This window comes from Elephas maximus, chromosome 22 (genome assembly GCF_024166365.1).
Source record: "Elephas maximus indicus isolate mEleMax1 chromosome 22, mEleMax1 primary haplotype, whole genome shotgun sequence".
In the NCBI taxonomy this organism is placed as follows: Eukaryota; Metazoa; Chordata; class Mammalia; order Proboscidea; family Elephantidae; genus Elephas; species Elephas maximus.
This window is the reverse complement of record NC_064840.1, coordinates 74938273-74956551: the sequence shown is the minus strand read 5'-3', so window position 1 is coordinate 74956551 and position 18279 is coordinate 74938273. Positions and strand designations below refer to the sequence as shown.

General features: G+C 39.4%; 1 protein-coding gene across 3 annotated transcripts in view; it reads right to left on the bottom strand.

Annotated features, from left to right (window-relative positions):
• The window catches only part of TUSC3 (tumor suppressor candidate 3), a 149013-nt gene that overhangs the window by 22022 nt on the left and 108712 nt on the right, over positions 1-18279 (bottom strand). For all 3 annotated transcript variants that reach the window (XM_049865208.1, XM_049865207.1, XM_049865209.1), the window contains exon 7: positions 14104-14167. In XM_049865208.1, coding sequence (XP_049721165.1) covers positions 14104-14167 — 64 coding nt within the window. The remainder of the gene's footprint in view (positions 1-14103; positions 14168-18279) is intronic.

Here is an 18279-nt window from a genome sequence, read left to right as displayed (position 1 = left end):
ACACAATTATTTCTGTACTTAACGTCTGTTTTGCAACCCCAAACTCAAACCAAACCCCTTGCCATTCAGTCAATTTTGACTCATAGCATCCCTACATGACAAAGCAAAACTACCCTACAGGGTTTCCAAAGCTGTGATTTTTACAGGAGACTGTCACATCTTTCTCCTGTGGAGCCGCTGGTGGGTTTGAACCTCCTGCTTTTCGATTAGCAGCCAGAACTTTAAGCACTGGACCACCTGGGCTCCTGAAAGATACCAGGGACTAATAATGTGTGTTTTTTTTTTTTTTTTTTGCCTTTAAAGGATATTCCTTGCCATGTTATTAAACCATTTCAGACATCAACTACTGTTAAGATTTTAGAACTCACCAATTCTGGTATTTATTATGTATTCTGACTAATGGATTAAAATTTTTAAAGAAGGGAAAAAAAAACCATTTTGTCAATTTGCTGAATTGATTTTATTAAGATTTCCTCGTATTCATTTCCACTGTTACTGTGCACGGCCAGCAACAATGTCCTGTGTGGAATGTACCCAAGTGCTTTCCACTCCTGAAAGGGAAACTCAAAGGATGTCATCTGGGAGGTCAGGACGCTTTAGTGGAGGGGCTGGGGAGAATTCTGCAGAGTAGGTATTTCAGAATGAGTTTTTATAACCATAGTATTCAACAATTCATAACTTTCCAGTTATGCTTACACTGACCTATCTCAATGAATACTCTTTAAACTACTCAACTTCTTTATTGCATTGTTTTCTGGAAAAACAAAAACCTTGATTTTAAGCCTAATGTACGTAAAAGTCCCTGCTAGCGCGATGCAACCCCCCTCGACACACGCACACACACACCACTAAATTTTCAAAAATTTACAAAATTAAATGCTTTAAAATTTTAATGACTATCAAGCCATACAGTATGCATGTACATATTGTTTTTTTTTCAGTAAAAGTTTACACAGCAAAATTAGGTTCTCATTTGATAATTTCTCCACAAACTGTTCCGCAACATTAGTTCCGTTTTTCACAACGTGTCAACATTCTGTGTTCTGATTCATTTCCAGAACTCTAGTTTCCCTGACCCCTTATCTTCTCATCTTTGCATCATAGTAATTGTTGACATTTTGGTCATACAGCATATTTTATTGGACATTAACTAAGGTCAGGCAAGTGTTTAACACATGCATATTAACGTATCTTCATACCATGTTTACTGCTCTGCCTCTGAATTTTCAAAATATTGAGAACTATGTGAGCAACAAATTTAAAAATGCATGAGAAAATTATGTGTAAGACTTGCATAAGCCTATACCATCTTTTGTTTATCACTTTATCTTAACTGATGGGCATTTAAGCAGTTTTCAAACGCTTGCTATTACAAATAATATTGGCAAGAATATGTTTTTAACAGGTCTCCCGGTGCTCAAGTGCAGTATTTTCTCCAGGGTCCACATGTGCTGCTGTTAGGTGCCATCAAGCTGGTTCCCATTCATAGTGACCCTACGTAAAACGGAATGGAACACTGCCAGTCCCGCCATCCTCACGATCTTTGCTATGCTTGAGCCCACTGTTGCAGCCACTGTGTACATCAATCTCATTGAGGCTCTTCCTCTTTTTCGCTGACCCTCTACTTTACCAAGCATGATGTCCTTCTCCAGGGACTGGTCCCTCCTGATAACATGTCTAGAGTACTTAAGACGAAGTTTCACCATCCTTATTTCTAAGGAGCATTCTGGCTCTACTTCTCCCAAGACAAGTTTGTTCATTCTTTTGGTAGTTCACAGTATCTTCAATATTCTTCACCAACACCGTTATTCAAAAGTGTCAATTCCTCAGTGGTCTTCCTTATTCGCTGTCCAGCTTTCGCATGTATAAGAGGCAAATGAAAATACGGCTTGGGTGGCGTCTGGGTTCTTAAAGGTTAGCAAGCGGCCATCGAAGATGCCTCAATTGGTCCCAACCTGCCTCAAGATACAGAGAATGAAGAACACCAAAGACACAGGAAAATATTAGCCTAAGAGGCAGAAAAGGCCACATAAACCAGAGACTTCAACAACCTCAGACCAGAAGAACTAGATGGTGCCCAGCTACCACCAATGACCACCGTGACAGGGAACACAACTGACAATCCCTGACAGAGCAAGAGAAAAGTGGGATGCAGAACTCAAATTCTACTAAAAAGACTAGACTTAATGGTCTGAGACAGCATGGACCCCAGAAGACACGGCCCCCAGACTCTTAGCCAACTCTTCAGACAAAGATTAGATTGAACTATAAGACATAAGATCATACTCGTGAAGGGAGTGCTTCTTAGCTCAAGTAGATACCTGAGACTAAATGGGCAGCTCCTGTCCTGAGGCGAGATGAAAAGGCAGTAAAGGACAGAAGCTGGTAGAATGGACATGGGAAATTTGGGGTGGAAAGGAAGAGTGTGCTGTCATATTATAGGGAGAGCAACTAGGGTCACATAGCAATGTGTGTATAAATTTTTGTATAAGAAACTAACTTGAACCATACACCTTCACTTAAAGCACAATAGAAAAAAAGAAAACATGGCTTGGGTCAGGTACACCTTAATCTTCAAAGTGACATCTTTGCTTTTTAACACTTTAGAGAAGTCTTTTACTGCAGATTTGCCCAATGCAATATGCCGTCTGATTTCTTGACTGCTGTTTCAATAGGCGTTCATTGCAGATGCAAGTAAAATGAAATCCTTGACAGTTGTCAAAATTTTCTCCATTTATCATGATGTTGATAATGGTTCCTTTGTTTGGATCTACACACAGAGGTAGAATCTTTCAGAGGTTGTGTATTTTCAAATGTATTAAGTATAATTAAACTGTTCTGTGAGATAAGAGCAGAAGCGTTAACAATTCCCATTTTTCTAACATTTTACTCATGCAGAATTTACTTTTTCAAACTGATGCGTGTGGAGCCTTAATACTGAGTCTGAACATATTTTGATATGTTCATTTTCTCTTTTTTGCTTAATCTTATGTATATTGCTTATTTTTTTGCGCATTTTTTTCACATCAAGATACTTGTCTTTTTTATATTGATTTGTAGAGCATATTCAGTTTTTTCTGGATATGAACTGATATTTGTGTTGCATATATATCCTACTTTATGATTCGTCCTTAAAGTTGTTTTATCATGCAGGTTTTAATTTTAATGGGGCCAAATTTATCAATATTTTCCTTTATGATTTGTTTTTGTTTCCTACATATGAAATTAATTCCTACTCCTAGGTCTTAAAACACTCCCTAGTTTCTTTTTTGTAATAGCTTTAAAGAAGTCAGGTAATGTTATTCTTCTACTCAAAACCCTCTAATGCTTTCTTGCACTTCACTCTCAGTCAAATCTTTAGACCTCACAATTGCCTCAAGGTCATACATGGTTTGTACTCCGACCCACCGCCCCTATCTCTCTATCTTGTTTCCTTTAACTTTTGTCCTTGCAAAAGGTCAGTGGGTCGAATCCACCAGCCACTCCTTGGAAACCCTATGGTGCAGCTCTACTCTCCCCTACAGGGTCAGCATGAGTCGGAATTGACTTGACGGTGACAGGTTTGGTCTTCATTGTCCCAACATGCCAGGTGTCACTCTGCCTCAGGACCTCTGCACTTCCAATCCTTACCACCTGACGTGTTCTTCCTCCAGATGTCCACCGGACTCCCTCACTTCCATCCAGTCTCTGCTCAGATGACATCTTATCTGAGAAGCCTCCTCCAGTATCTCTGTTGACTTTATCCTGCTTTGCTTTTCTCCGTGACGTGACTTCACTTTTGAGAGAATTTACATATTGTGTATTTTTTATTTTCTTACTGCCTCTCTCCCTCCCCTAAAATGTCAGCCACAGGAAGGCAGCGGCTCTCTTCTGTTCACTGTCTTACCCAGTACCAACAAATATCCTTATTATCCTCATTTTAAAAGAGGAAACTGAAGCCCAGAGAGGTTAAGTTCCAAGTCACAAAACTGGTGAGGAAAAGTGCAAACCAGTAAAGCATGCAGGGTGAGATGAGAATGAGAAAGGAGTAAAGGAACACAACAGATGCCCTAACAAGTGTAAAGAGCTTACTCCTCAAAAACATTCACGTTACAGAAATTACAGACATCACATTTGCGAACTGTCCACCACACTGCCACTTCAGGTGTCTGTCTAGAGTACAGGTTGACCTTCAGGTCACTTTGTTACACTTCATGTTGCTTTAAGCCTAATTCTTACAATGTGCTGTATCTGTTGGAAGACAATGCAGGCTTAGAGTATAGCATTTCCCAAATCAGGAAAGATTACATAATATGCAAAAATCCGTAACTGTATTAAATTGAGAAGGCAGACAAGGAATAGAACACATGATGTTTTCAGGCGTTAGTACATGAAAAATCTCATCAAATCTTCAGTTATCATTGGCTGTATGTGCCAGCAATAGCTGTAAGTGAAAGGTGTATGCCCAGGAACTCCACTCCTGTGGAGAAATATGGCATAACAAAAAATAAACTCAGCATACACGTAAAAATGTTTATTATAGAAAAAATGTATAATAACGAAAAATTAAAAGCTGTGTAAAATCAACTGCATACCCATTGCTGTGCAGTCAATTCCAACTCGTGGCGACCCCACGTGGTGTACAACAGAACTGCTCCATAAGGTTTTCTTGGCTGTAATCTTCATGGGAGCGGATCACCACGCCTTTCTTCCACGGCACTGCCGGGTGAGTTTGAGCTACCACCCTTTAGGCTGGTAGTTGATTGTAAACTGTTTGTACCTTTGCACCACACAGAGCACTAATCAGCCACAAAGGAGTAGTTGGATAATGTACTGTGCTTTTATGTGACAGATTAAGTACCCATTTTAAAAATCTGACAAGAAGTTCTTCATAACACAGCAGAATTTTGTTATAACGCCAAATGAAAAAAGGTATGTAAAAAATATAATTTCATCTCTTTAAAAACAAATGCAGGGAAATCATTGTAAGGAAAGAAAGATAAGAAGAAAGTTAATGGCAATTGTTCTTAGGATAACACAACCGTAGACTTTTCTTCACTTTATTGACCATATCCTTCAGACTAGGACTTGGCCAACTTTTTTTTTTTTGTAAAGAAACAGATTATTTTCAGCTTTGTAGGCCATATAATCTCTGTTTCTAGTGTTCACCTCTGCCACTGTAGTGCAAAAGTAGTCATAACCCATTGTCGTCGAGTTGATTTTGACTCATGGTGACCCTACAGGACAGAGTAGAAATGCCCCAATGCCCCATAGGGTTTCCAAAGAGTGGCTGGTGGATGTGAACTGCCGATCTTTTGGTCAGCAGCTGAGCTCTTAACCACTGGGCCACCATAAAAAAGTAGTCATAGAGAATACATAAATGAAAGAGTATGGCTCTGTTCCAACAGAATTTTATTTACAAAAAGAGGAAGTGGGCCTGATTTGGCTCTCATCAGTTGTAGATTACTGACCCCTACTATAGAAAACCTAAGACAGTGCCAAAACACACACACACACTCATATGTATATATACACATGTACATATATAATATACCGCTGTATCGGACAGGAATTTAGCTTTATTCTTACTTGAAAATAAAGAAATACAAGAACTTAGTAAATCTTTGTCCATACAACCCCAAAGTAGGAATTTAAAAGCAAAGGATTTCCAGACACAGGTTGTGCATAACCATAAAGTAGGCTGTATTTTATCAGAAAACAGTAATGTCAGTAAAGTGTGAGCCATTCCTTACTTGGTTTCTCATAAAAGTTAAGCTTTCTAGGTTTTAGCAAGATATGAACTGAGAACCTACATTACCCTGACGGGGATGTGATTAAGATACATGAACTACACTCAGGTGGCTTTCAACTTGGCACCCTTTGCTCTCTTTTATTTAAAGATCCTTTGAACTTAAGGCCATTGAAAATTGAGAATCCTTCAGCTTGAGTTCTGTTGTATCAACTAAAACAACATATTTTTGGCTAAGAGGAGGCTATATGATACTTATTTGTGGCAAATAATTACACTTATAACAAGGAAACCTTAATCTTTAGAGAGAGGATGAAGCCAGGAGATCTTCCACCAAGGGTGACGTGTAGCACGAGGGTGACATGCAGCACTTCCTTCGTTGTGTGGCTGGCTGAACAAGTCATGAAAGCCCCTACAAATCTGAGAAGCAGTCATGTCTAACTCTGGAATAACAGTTTTATTGCTGTCATTAAACTGTGGGGATGGCCTTATGGCTGCGCCTTACTGAAGTGCTACAACATTAAAAGAGAATAAGAGATGTAAATACGTAGTAGACACACTATGATTCTGAAAAGACCCTGAACTGTCCACTGTTAGATATTTAATGCTTCTATCTATTGTTCATCTAATTTCTGAAACCTAGTCTAGTTCATGTATTTCTACGTATCACGATGCACATTTGATTTGGCTAATACCACTGCAAAATATTTTTCAACTACTGTGCCCACTCCACAGTTTCTTTGCAATCTTGTCAATCACTTTCGTAGAGCTTAAAAAGAAGTCAAAATATTGACGTGCTCCCACATAAAACAGGAGCAGTTATCTGTGTATGTTATATACAATACCCAGAGGCGCTGAGTCTCCTACTGAGTGAGTGACACATACGTTTACATTATAATCCAATCTCAACTGCACGGGATGGTAAGTTTATTGCTGCTCCTGGGACGGGAGTCAGAATTTTATCAATTTAAAGATAAATGAGAACACATGTCGGAAAAAATGTTAGCACATTATGGAAGATTTAAAGGGATCTAAATCTAGAGTTATCTTCAACTTGCATCCATCATTAATTTTCTTTTATCATTTATTTTCTCTTTTGATGTAACACATTAAAACATAGGAAACATTTGCTCTCTATCACAGTTTGAAAACAACTGCAGGATAAAATCGCATTCCTTTGTAATGAAAGGAAAACAAATGCATTCTCACTGGAAAAGCAAATGTAATCTTTATAAGGATAAAATAAAAATAATAAATCTTATCATTATTGTTGCTACTATAACCTTTGCCTTTACATGGGCACTTTTACTTCCAAATGATTATGTCATCTTGAAATCCCAGAACTTAAAGGATGAGGAGAATTAAGGGACCATGGCATGTCAGAGCTTACATGGTTGACCATAAAGCCAACCCTATAAACCCCGTGTTCTGTGTTCACCAGTATAAACAGATTCTATCTTAGTAAATTCAGTGAAGCAGCCCTGTCTCTGAACAAAGGCGACTAACCAGAATTTGGTCTGGTCAGAACTTTAAAGTTTTAAAGTAGATGGCCTATTGGTAGAAACAATGACAGATTGTTGCTACTGTTGTTGGGTGCCATCCAGTCAGTTCCAACTCATAGCCACCCATGTACACAAGAACGAAACACTGTCTGGTCCTGCGCCATCCTCACAATTGTTGTTATGCTTCAGCCCATTGTTACTGCCACTCTGCCAAGCCATTTTGTTGAGGGTCTTCCTCTTTTTCGCTGACCCTCTACTTTACCAAGCATGATGTCCTTCTCTAGGGACTGGTCCCTCCTAATAACGTGTCCTTGCTTCTAAGGAGCGTTCCGGCTATATTTTTTCCAAGACAGATTTGTCCGTTCTTCTGGTAGTCCATGGCTTACTCAATATTTTATGCCAAAACCATGCTCACCAACTTGCTGAGGGTAAAGGGAATATGGAATGAGTGGTGCAAGAAGGTAGTTCTAAATATCGGTTCCAACCACGTGACCAGTGGCAGAAATGAGGGCTGTAATTGTTATCAGTATTTTTTCCCTGTATGTGTGCATCAAATATTTTTGTTTTCTTCACTTATAAAATATAAGGTGTAAACAAGGTTAGTACATTTTCAGTTGTACCTGTCAGTTGTATCATGTTAGGCTTAAGTATGACTTTGTCTTTAGAGACTGCATATGGTTTGAGGAAGTGTGTATAGGTGCCAAGTTGACAGGGTGGCCTGTGACGGTCAATGTTGAGTGTCACTTGGCTGGGCCATGATTCTTAGTAGTTTGGCAGTTATACAGTGATGTAGTTTAGCAGTTATGTAATGATGTAGTCATCCTCCACGATGTGATTTGATGTGATCAGCCAATCAGTTTTAAGGGGAGTTACTCAGGGATATGACCTGCATCCAATATATACACAGACAGTCTGGCAAAGCTCACTTGCTTGCTCTGGATCCTACACCTGGCTCATCATCATCTAACCTCCAGCTCTTGGAACTTGAGCCAGAGGCCTGCCATACTGCCTGCCAATCTTGGGATTTGTTGGGTCTTCACGGCCTGAGCCAGCAGCCTGCTGCTACAATGGTGTGAGCCATTCCTTGAGATAAATCGTTCCCTCTCTATATACACATATATGCTTCACTGATTTTGTTTCTCTAGAGAGCCGAGCCTAAGGCAGGCTAGTTAAGAGAAAATAACACATTTCTGCAAACGTTTCTCTAAAAATGAAATGAACATGCTTTTTTAAAATTGAAAACAAATGCTTTCAATCACGTCCATTTTACTGTGCTATATACTTATAAGTGCGTTTGGTAAGAAAATAACTTTCAAGTTATCTTACTTAAAGACACACAAAAAAAATTTTTTTATGAGGTGTTGAATTTTAAGAAAATCCTATAACCAAAAGCATATCCTGCCACAATTTTTCATTTGATCACAATACAAATTTTTTAACTCAAAAAATTCTATAAAGTATTATATACCGTAACTTCAAATGTCAATATATTTTACATACCTATTAATTCAAGCAACTATACTTTCAAAAATTGAATGTTTGTGCTGAAACTATATTCCAGGTAAGATCCATGTGCCTTAAGTCTGAGTATTCCTGAGTATTACTTCATTGGAAAACATCTTTAGAACATAATTGTAACTGAATAATTACTTGCACAATTATTTGTTGCGTATCTGACTCTTTCTTTAGACTTAAAGTACAGAATCAGAGACCTTGTCAGGCTTGGTAATTTTTGTATCTCAGTAAATGGCACTGTACCTGGCTCACAGTAGGTGCTTAATACATATTTGTTGAACAGTTAAGCAAAATGATTCTTTTGCAATAAGTATTATGGTAGATATGAAATAGTATCCTTTTACTAGTATCTTTTTATATAATATATATGTTTAATATATGCCTTCTAAAATATATGCATATTCAATACAGGTGAGGTCAACACAACTGGACTAAATCAAAAGCAAGTAAGTTTCCAGAATAAACTAAATGCTTCGAAGGCCAGCATAGCAGGGGCGGGGGTTTGGGGGTCATGGTTTCAGGGGACATCTAAGTCAATTGGCATAAAAAAATCTATTAAGAAAACATTCTGCATCCCACCTTGGAGAGAGGTGTCTGGGGTCTTAAACGCTAGCAAGTGGGCATCTAAGATGCATCAACTGGTCTCAACCCACCTGGATCAAAGGAGAATGAAGAACACCAATGACATAAGGTAATTACAAGCCCAAGAGACAGAAAGGGCCACGTAAGCTAGAGACTAACTACATCAGCCTGAGACCAGAAGAGCTAGATGGTACCCAGTGATAACCAATGACTGCCCTTACAGGGAACACAACAGAAAACCCCTGAGGGAGCAGAAGAGCAGTGGGATGTAGACCCCAAATTCTCGTAAAAAGACCAGACTTAATGGTCTGACTGAGACTAGAAGCACCTCGGTGGTCATGGCCCCCAGACCTTCTGTTGGCCCAGGACAGGAACCATTCCCAAAGCCAACTCTTCTGACAGGGATTAGACTGGACAATGAGTTGGAGAGGGATGCTGGTGAGGACTGAGCTTCTTGGATCAGGAGGACACCTGAGACTGTTGGCATCTCCTCCCTGGAGGGGAGATGAGAGGGTAGAGGGGGTTAGAGCTGGCAAAATGGACATGAAAAGAGAGAGCAGAGGGAGGGAGCGGACTGTCTCATTAGGGGGAGAACAATTGGGAGTATGCAGCAAGGTGTATGTAAGTTTTTGTGTGAGAGACCGACTTGATTTGTAAACTTTCACTTAAAGCACAATAAAAATTTAAAAAAAAAATAAAGTTGAGAGGAACAATCAAAAAATAAAATAAATGTATATTTAATATATATCTATAACATATGACACACACACAAGGGGTTGCCATGAGTCAGACTCAACTCAACAGCAACTATTTTTTTATGATATATATAAGCCCAGTGTCTTCGAGTTGATTCTGACTCATAGGGACTGTACAGGACAGAGTAGAACTGCCCCATAGAGTTTCGAAGGAGCGCCTGGTGGATTCGAACTGCCGATCCTTTGGTTAGCAGATGTAGCACTTAACCACTACGCCACCAGGGTTTCCATATTATACACAGTAACATATATGCGTGTACTTACATTTATATATTCTTTCCCCATTTTTGTAATACTAGAGGGTGCAGTGCTTTGTACATAGAAGTAACAGAATAATTAAACACCAGTGTTATCCACTAGATGCTTACGAAAATTATCTTTCAGTAACACATACCAAATACACAGACTACAGACCTTTGTGGGAATATCAACCCACTCGGTATAGAAGTTTTGGCATACTGGAGAAATATTACTCAGTAGAAAAATGGGCTAAAAGTTTTAAGTTCCTGACTCTTCAACTAACTGGCCTTACGATCATAATCAACTTAAGTTGCCCCTGTGTCATCAAATGGGAGACTTAAGAAAAAACGATGCATCTGAATTATGGTGTTGGTGGAGAATACTGACTATACCACAGACCGCCAGAAAAATGAACAAATCTATCTTGGAAGAAGTACAGCCAGAATGCTCCTTAGAAGCAAGGGTGGCAAGACCTTGTCTTACCACTTTGGACATGTCATCAGGAGGAATCAGCCCCTGGACGAGGACATCATGCTTGGTAAAGTAGAGAGGGTCAGTGAAATAAAGGAAGACTCTCAACGAGATGAAACGACACAGTGGCTGCAACAATGGGCTCAATTATACTTAAAAATTGTGACAATAGCGCAGAACCAGGCAGTGTTTCGTTCTGTTGTACATAAAGGGTCATTATGAGTCAGAAATGACTCAATGGCACCTAACAACATTCTTATCAAATATGAAATCTATGTATTTTAGGAATTTTGTTAGGCTGTATCTTTCTCTCCAAACCTTGTTTTCCTCCTGTATTTCTTAATTTTATTTATATTAACCTATCTCCTATCACATATCTGAACTTCAGAGTCATCTCTGATTCCTCTTCCTTCAACCTCGTTCATGCCACCTGTTGTAAGGTTCTGGTAATTCTTCCTCTTGTGCAGCTATGGAGGCACTCATCCATTACAGGTTAACCTCTGTGGCCAGAAAAATCGCCAGTGGCTCCCGGTCTGTTTCTCTGTTCTCCCTTCTCCATTTTATCACCAATCTGTCAACAGAACAACCCTCCACTGGCTTAAACCGGGATGTTTTTCTTTCCACAGCCAGATTTATTAACGAGACACTTAGGGCTCAACCTCCGAATACTTCATAAAGCAATCAGAAAGCAGCCAATTCCGAACACGGAATGGAACTGGCACATCAATTACAACCCACATATTACCTTCAGATTAAAAAATAAGGTTCAAATTTCTTAGCTAGGTGTAGAAAGATTTCCATTATCCAGCCTAATCAATCTTTCATCAGTCTCCTCCCAGCCATCTATATTTTAGCTTTCATGTATTTCTTATGCTCCTCCAATAAAGAATACTCTCTCTCGATATATGTTTTGTGCCTGTTATACTCTGTATTAGGACCCTGTCCTTCACTCATTCTCTGTCTGGGCAATTCCTTTTTATACATCAAAACTCAGATGAAAGTCAGTCCTTCAACTTCTCCAGGTATGAGTTGCTCCTATCTTGCTGCTTCCTTTCACACGCACTGACTATAGCATTTGTTATACTGGATTATGCTTATTTTTCTCAGATTGCCCCATAGGGTTTCCGAGGAGCGCCTAGCGGATTCGAACTGCTGACCTCTTGGTTAGCAGCTGTAGCACTTAACCAGTATGCCGCCAGGGTTTCCTTTAACAGACTGGCTACTTTTAAATAAGGTATACTGCTAAAATGCTGTATATCAGAGAAGCAAAGGGAACTATAATATATAAACACAGGTACAAACTTACCTACTATAAATACTGTTGTTTCTCACCATTTCACTTTAACACAAGTGTATTTATCTTCATATATACATATGAATAATTTAAAAACAGAATTAAAAGTGGCTTTATCTCATTTTGTAATAAGGAAAAGAAAATGAGTTCTATAAACATAAAAATATTCAGGATTAATTCTACAAACGTATTCATAAATCTCATCTTCTTACCTGAAGCCGCTCTGATGTGCAGAAAGTATTAATCTTTTACCATAGTGAAGCTGGACAGCAAAAACCTACTAGTTAAAATGTTTACTAAAATACAAGTATTTCTAATTCCACTCTATGAGACAAACTACAGCAAAAAATACTCAGAGCAGCTTCTTCATTTTGTATCTATGAAGCACAGAGGTGATTAAATAAACACAAGTAAGGGATGGGCTGCAGACACGCAGAATTCCACGGATGCACCCAAGTATGTGGACTCAAGGGCGGAAGGAATAAAAATGGAGAACCGATACGGAGCAAGAAGATGGTCAATACTGCTGAGTTTCAGAAAGACAGTGTGTAGTGTCCCTACAGTATAAAATGGACTCTTAGGATCTCTTCTCAAGCTTCATTTCCCAGGTCAAACTTCGAAAACGGGTCTTTTTATTACTTTGTCAATTACACATGCTTGGATGGGGTTCAACAAATCTTACTCCAGGACAATCAAGTCATTCCAACATGCCCTCATTATGCATTTTAGAATTCTGATAAATACCATGAACCAGTTGTTGAGTCAATTCCGACTCATGGCAACCCCATGCACTGAAGATCAGAACTGTACTCCACAGGGTTTTCATGGCTGTGACCTTCTGCACTTCGGTTTTCCTGCCTCTAAAATGAAGTTTTGACTTATAATATGAGTTCTAAGGTCCTTAAAAAAAAAAAAAAATTTTTTTTTTTTAAGGTCCTTAAAGGTCACTATGGTTATATAAAATACTGGAATTTTTTATCTAGGTTGCTTCATTTGAATATGAATCTTAGTAAGCCAGGATAGTAATTCAAATCTTACAATGTGTGTACTAGACACACTTTAAATTCTGATAATGAGTGAATATGTTCAGGAAACACTACAAATTTAACCCTTGAACATCTTCCCAAGACTCACAAAAATACCAATGTCCCCCCCCAAAAGTATATTTGTTTACCAAAAAAGAACTTTACTCCATCCTAAGAATATTCAGATTTTATGCTTTTAATTAGACACTTGAATCTTATCCAGCTTTTGCCTGTCCTGCTATCTCTTCTTTAACCTTCAAACTCAAAACCGTAATTTACACCGTACTTTCTGACTCACAGCACTTTGTCTGGTATCTTCCAAAAGCAATTGCCTCACAACCCTAAACCTCCCTCTCTGGCTTGGCGGGACGTTTACGGAACTCGGTATAAGACTAAAAAAAGACAGTTCCTGTTCATTCAGCCACTCATGGGGCACTCTCTCTTCATCCCCATTAAGATCCAACGGGGAAAACTATCCTACTTCTACACAAATAATGCACACCTTCTATGTCTGTTTGACAGCCATGCACCCCTGCCCCAAGGTATTTGTATAAGCGTTACTATGCCAATTTTGTTTAAAAAAAAAAATTAGCATAGCATGCTTACAAACAGACGGGTGGTGGGGAGGGGAAGCCGGCAAACAAAGCTAGAAGGCCTGTGTTTTCTACATAAAAATATAGTACATAAACATGACAAAAAATCTAGCCAGAGGTAATCAATGCAGAAAAAAAGACTATGCTTTGAAATTTAATAGTGAAAGAGAGAGAGAAAAAAAAAAACTGTTAATGATTCAGAATAGCAACAAAAATTACACTGTAATAGGAACTCATTAGCCTAAAAAAAAGCTTAGAAGTCAGAAAATCAGTTATATAATAAAGTCTAAAAGTTAATGTTTTTTTAAAGTCTTGTTATTTACTGTCACGAAAAAGGCGACGTGACAGCAGGCAGCTCTGCTCCGCCCTTTCCAATCCGTCCACAAGCTAAAGGATACTCAATACCAGAATAATATGCGACTCTGCCACGAACTGCGCCTGGCTGCTCCCGTGAATGTAGCTCTGTCAAAGGAGAGAGGGGACAAAATTACCATCTGGGGAGATAAACAACGGAGAAATCTACTCAAGAAGCTCTTATTTATATTCTTTTGAATAATTACTGACGAAAAAACCAAACCTGTTGCTGTGGAGTTGATTCTGACTCCAAGTAATTGCTAGGTAACTGAAAATAACAGATGATAATGGTGGTTGTTAACACTACTGTGAACTGTAGAAAGCATCTTAGAACAAAAGTAAACCTCACAACGCTTGCTCAAGGGTTTCTCTCTCACACACACAAACACACATACACAGTGTAATGATTATTCCACAGCTGCTGTGAAAATGAACTCAAGGGCATCAAGTACAAATTACAGAAAGAATTGTTTTAATTCTTGATCCTTTAAGATAAGCCAAAAAATCATCTATCAAATGTGAAATCATTCCTTCCAGCAATCAAAAGTTCCCAAATAAGGAGTTAGCTTTATAAACGCATTCATTTCATAAAAAAAAAAAAAAAATTTTTCATGAGGGCACTTAAATTGATTTTTAGTCAAAATATAATTATTGTAATTGTTTTGGAGAATAGGGAAATGTGTATAACTTTTCTATGCCCAGGATGAACTATACTAGTTGATAAGTCGATTACAGAAAACTTGAAACTAATCACCATCTAGAATACCGTTTCTAAAAAAACCGATTCCCATAGCATTTCTGTTGTTGAGTCTCTCGTAAAATGAGTTACTAGAGAGCTGTTTAAAATAAAAATATTTTTCTAGAGTTTTGGCTTATAAAAAAAATACTTAAGAAAAAACATGACACCTTACAATATAAACCAAAGTTCTCAATTTTACAGCACTTATGAAGCATACTTGTACAATTTGGGAGGATCCAAGTAGCTAGTTCAATATTTTTCTGTCAGTTATTTCTGACAGCAAGCATGACTGAAACCATAATGGAACGAGTATTTAACTAGGAGTGAGAAACTTACTCCTTTCTGGCCTTAAACCTGGACAAGTCACTCAATCTCTCAGAAATTCAGAATTCCCTAACCTATCAAATTAGGAACTGAAGTAGATGATCCCTTAGGCATTAAGCACAGCTTGGGGCAAACTAGCTAACTAGCCATTTCTGGCTCAGGTACACTGTAGCTGCTCAGGTATCATCATTACTTTTTTTTTCCCCCAGCTCTATTCAGTCAGATGTTCCCACACAAAAACAATGGGAATTTTCAAATTGATAAACTAGCTGCTATTAACCATTTAAGGTTTTTAACACCGATGGATGACAAAAAGCAGAATAATTAAAAAGCACAGCACAACATGTACAAACACTCTTATGACTGACATTGCTTCAAGTCTGATTAGAAACTAAAGTCCTAAGAATTAAGAAACTGAGACTAAGAAACTATGACAAAGGCTTTATTCTTCTTTATTTGAATAGTTACAACAGCAATAAAAACAGATATAAGAAGTACCAATAATAATGGCAACCATTTTCTGGGTACTCGTTTTGTGTGAGATACTTAAAGAGTTTTACATGCAATATCTCATTTAATTCTAATAACTCTACGATGTATTTGTACTTCCCTCACTTTATAGAGAAGGTAACTGACACTTAGAGAGGCGAAAAATATTACCCTAGTTTTCACATCTCATAAATGTATGCGCTGGGATTTGAACTCAGGTCAGTGTGGGACAACAGGTTTCTCTATATGGACTTTCTAGCCCTGGGTGTGTAGTTGTGCTAAGATGATTTGCTAGGCCACAGTCTTGCAAAGGGATTGATTAGTCTATTATGCAAATAGGTGTATTAAAAACTCTGCAGGGATTCATCAATTACTATGCAAACTAGGTGGCTATGGCCTGCTGAAGGGATTGGTCAGTTTTGCCATCCTGCTAGACTTTAAAGAGCCAATCCCACAGAGACTGAGGAGGACCTCGTTACCATCAAGAAGAAGAGCTGTGAGTGGGGCACATCTTATGGACTCAGGGTCTCTGCGCTGAGAACCTTCTAGACCCAAGAGACAGAGAGGCTATGTCTTGGTCATCTAGTCCTGCTATAACAGAAATACCACAAGTGGATGGCTTTAACAAAGAGAAATTTATTTCCTCACAGTAAAGTTGGCTAAAAGTCCAAATTCAGGGTATCAGCTCCAGGGGAAGTCTTTCTCTGCTGGTTCTGGAGGAAGGTCCCTTGTCCTCAAACTTCCTCTGGTCAAGGAGCTTCTCAGGTACAGGGACCCCAGGTCCAAAAGGGGCACTCTGCTTCCCATGCTATTTTCTTGGTGGTATGTGGTTCCCCTTCCTCTCTGCTTGCGTCTTTTTTTTATATCTCAAGAACCTGCCTCAAAATACAATCCAATCTTGTAGACTGAGTCCTGCCTCACTAACACAACTGCCACCCACCCTTGCTCATTAACATCATAGAGGCAGGATCTACAACATATAGGGAAGTCACACAATACTGGGAATCATGGCCCAGCCCAACTGATACTTATATTTTTGGGGGCCATAATTCAATCCATGACAGGCTGAACAAAGGAGATGGCATGAGAAGATGCACAAATGGCACGAGCGAAGAAAACCAGGAGACCTGTGCGAGATGGCCGTGGTGGGCTTCCCAGACCACAGTCAAGTGGCTGCAGTGAGCTTGCCGGCCCAAGGAGCAAGAAAGCCAAGTGTCTTTGGGCAGTAGGCTTGCTTGCTGAGTGGGGTGCCTGTGGGTACTTGTTGGCAGAGCTAGGCTTGCTAACCCACGGACCAAGAGAGTTGAGAGCCTTCAAGCAGGGTGCTTGCTTATGGAGTGGGGTGCCTCCAGGCACTTACTGGCAGAGCTAAAGAGCTGTAACGCTTGCCCGTGCAGGGCAGAGGCCAAGAGCAAGGGCCAATGGCGGGCATGGCCGAGAAGGAGCTGAGAGATTGGAAGCTGTTCTGATCGAGGAACTCTATCCTGCCTCCTGAGTTGTTCTGTTACTTCCAAGTTGATCCTGATCCTGAACTGTAACCTGTTACTTCCCTAATAAACCCCACAATCGTGAGTATGGTCTGTGAGTTGTGTGTGGCCGCTGCAACGAATTACTGAACCCAGCAGAAGAGTACAGAGCACTGTGGGAGGAACAGCTGGTGTCAGAATTGGTAAAAAGGTTGGAGAGAGGAGGTATGTCTGACCTCCACCTCATAGGAATCAGCTTTAGGCTGAGATTCTCATTGTTTGCCTGTAATAAAATCACGCATTAAGAGAAGCAAGAAGCAAGAACTCCAGACATTTTCTAGGTGAGTGATTTCAAGTATTTTTGTTTGTTTTAAGTAAGAATCTTCCTCAGTGAAGCTTCTGTCAATGGACTTCCACATTGGCAGATCCTAGGGTCATATATCAATCTCACTTTACCCAATCTATCTGAAGAAACTGCCACGTTTGATCACTCCCTATATTTTACTGTATTACTTTCTTCACCTGAGTTCTGGAGTACCAGTCTTGATTCTACGATTTCACTGGCTCTTCGTCCTCAGGCCTTTTGGCCATTCCCTCTCATGGAGTAAATCCTAGAGTATCTGAGCGTCACAGACTTAAGCCTCTTCCCTATGCTCACTCTTCCCAGGGCTCCTCAGTTAATCACATGGCTTTATATATCATCTCTATATTGGTGATTCCCAAATTTACGAATCCAGTCTAGTCTTCTCCCATTTCAGACTCGTATGTCCAGTCTGATATATATCCATCTCCACTTGGGAGTCTCACAGGCATCCAAAGCTTAAAATGGTCGAAACCAAACTCTTGATTTTGCCTCTCCTTCTATTACAGAGTCGGAATCGACTCGACGGCACTAGGTTTGATTTGGTTTTGGTCTATTACAGAATCTACTTCTCACCCATTCTCCTCCATCTCAGTAAACAGCAACTTATTTTTTCCAGTTGTTTAGGCCAAAATCTGGGAATCATCCTTGTCTCCCCCCTCCCTGCTCACTCTTCTCTCCCTTCCTTCCTACTTTGGTCATCCCACAAACAGAGGGTGAAATCAGCGGCCAGCAGCTTAGGCCTACTGTTAGTCAACTAATAGCAGACTATTCCTGGGAGAGACAGTGAATAATTATTTTTTCAACTTTCCTTGTTCAAGTCCCTTTATGCCACACTGAA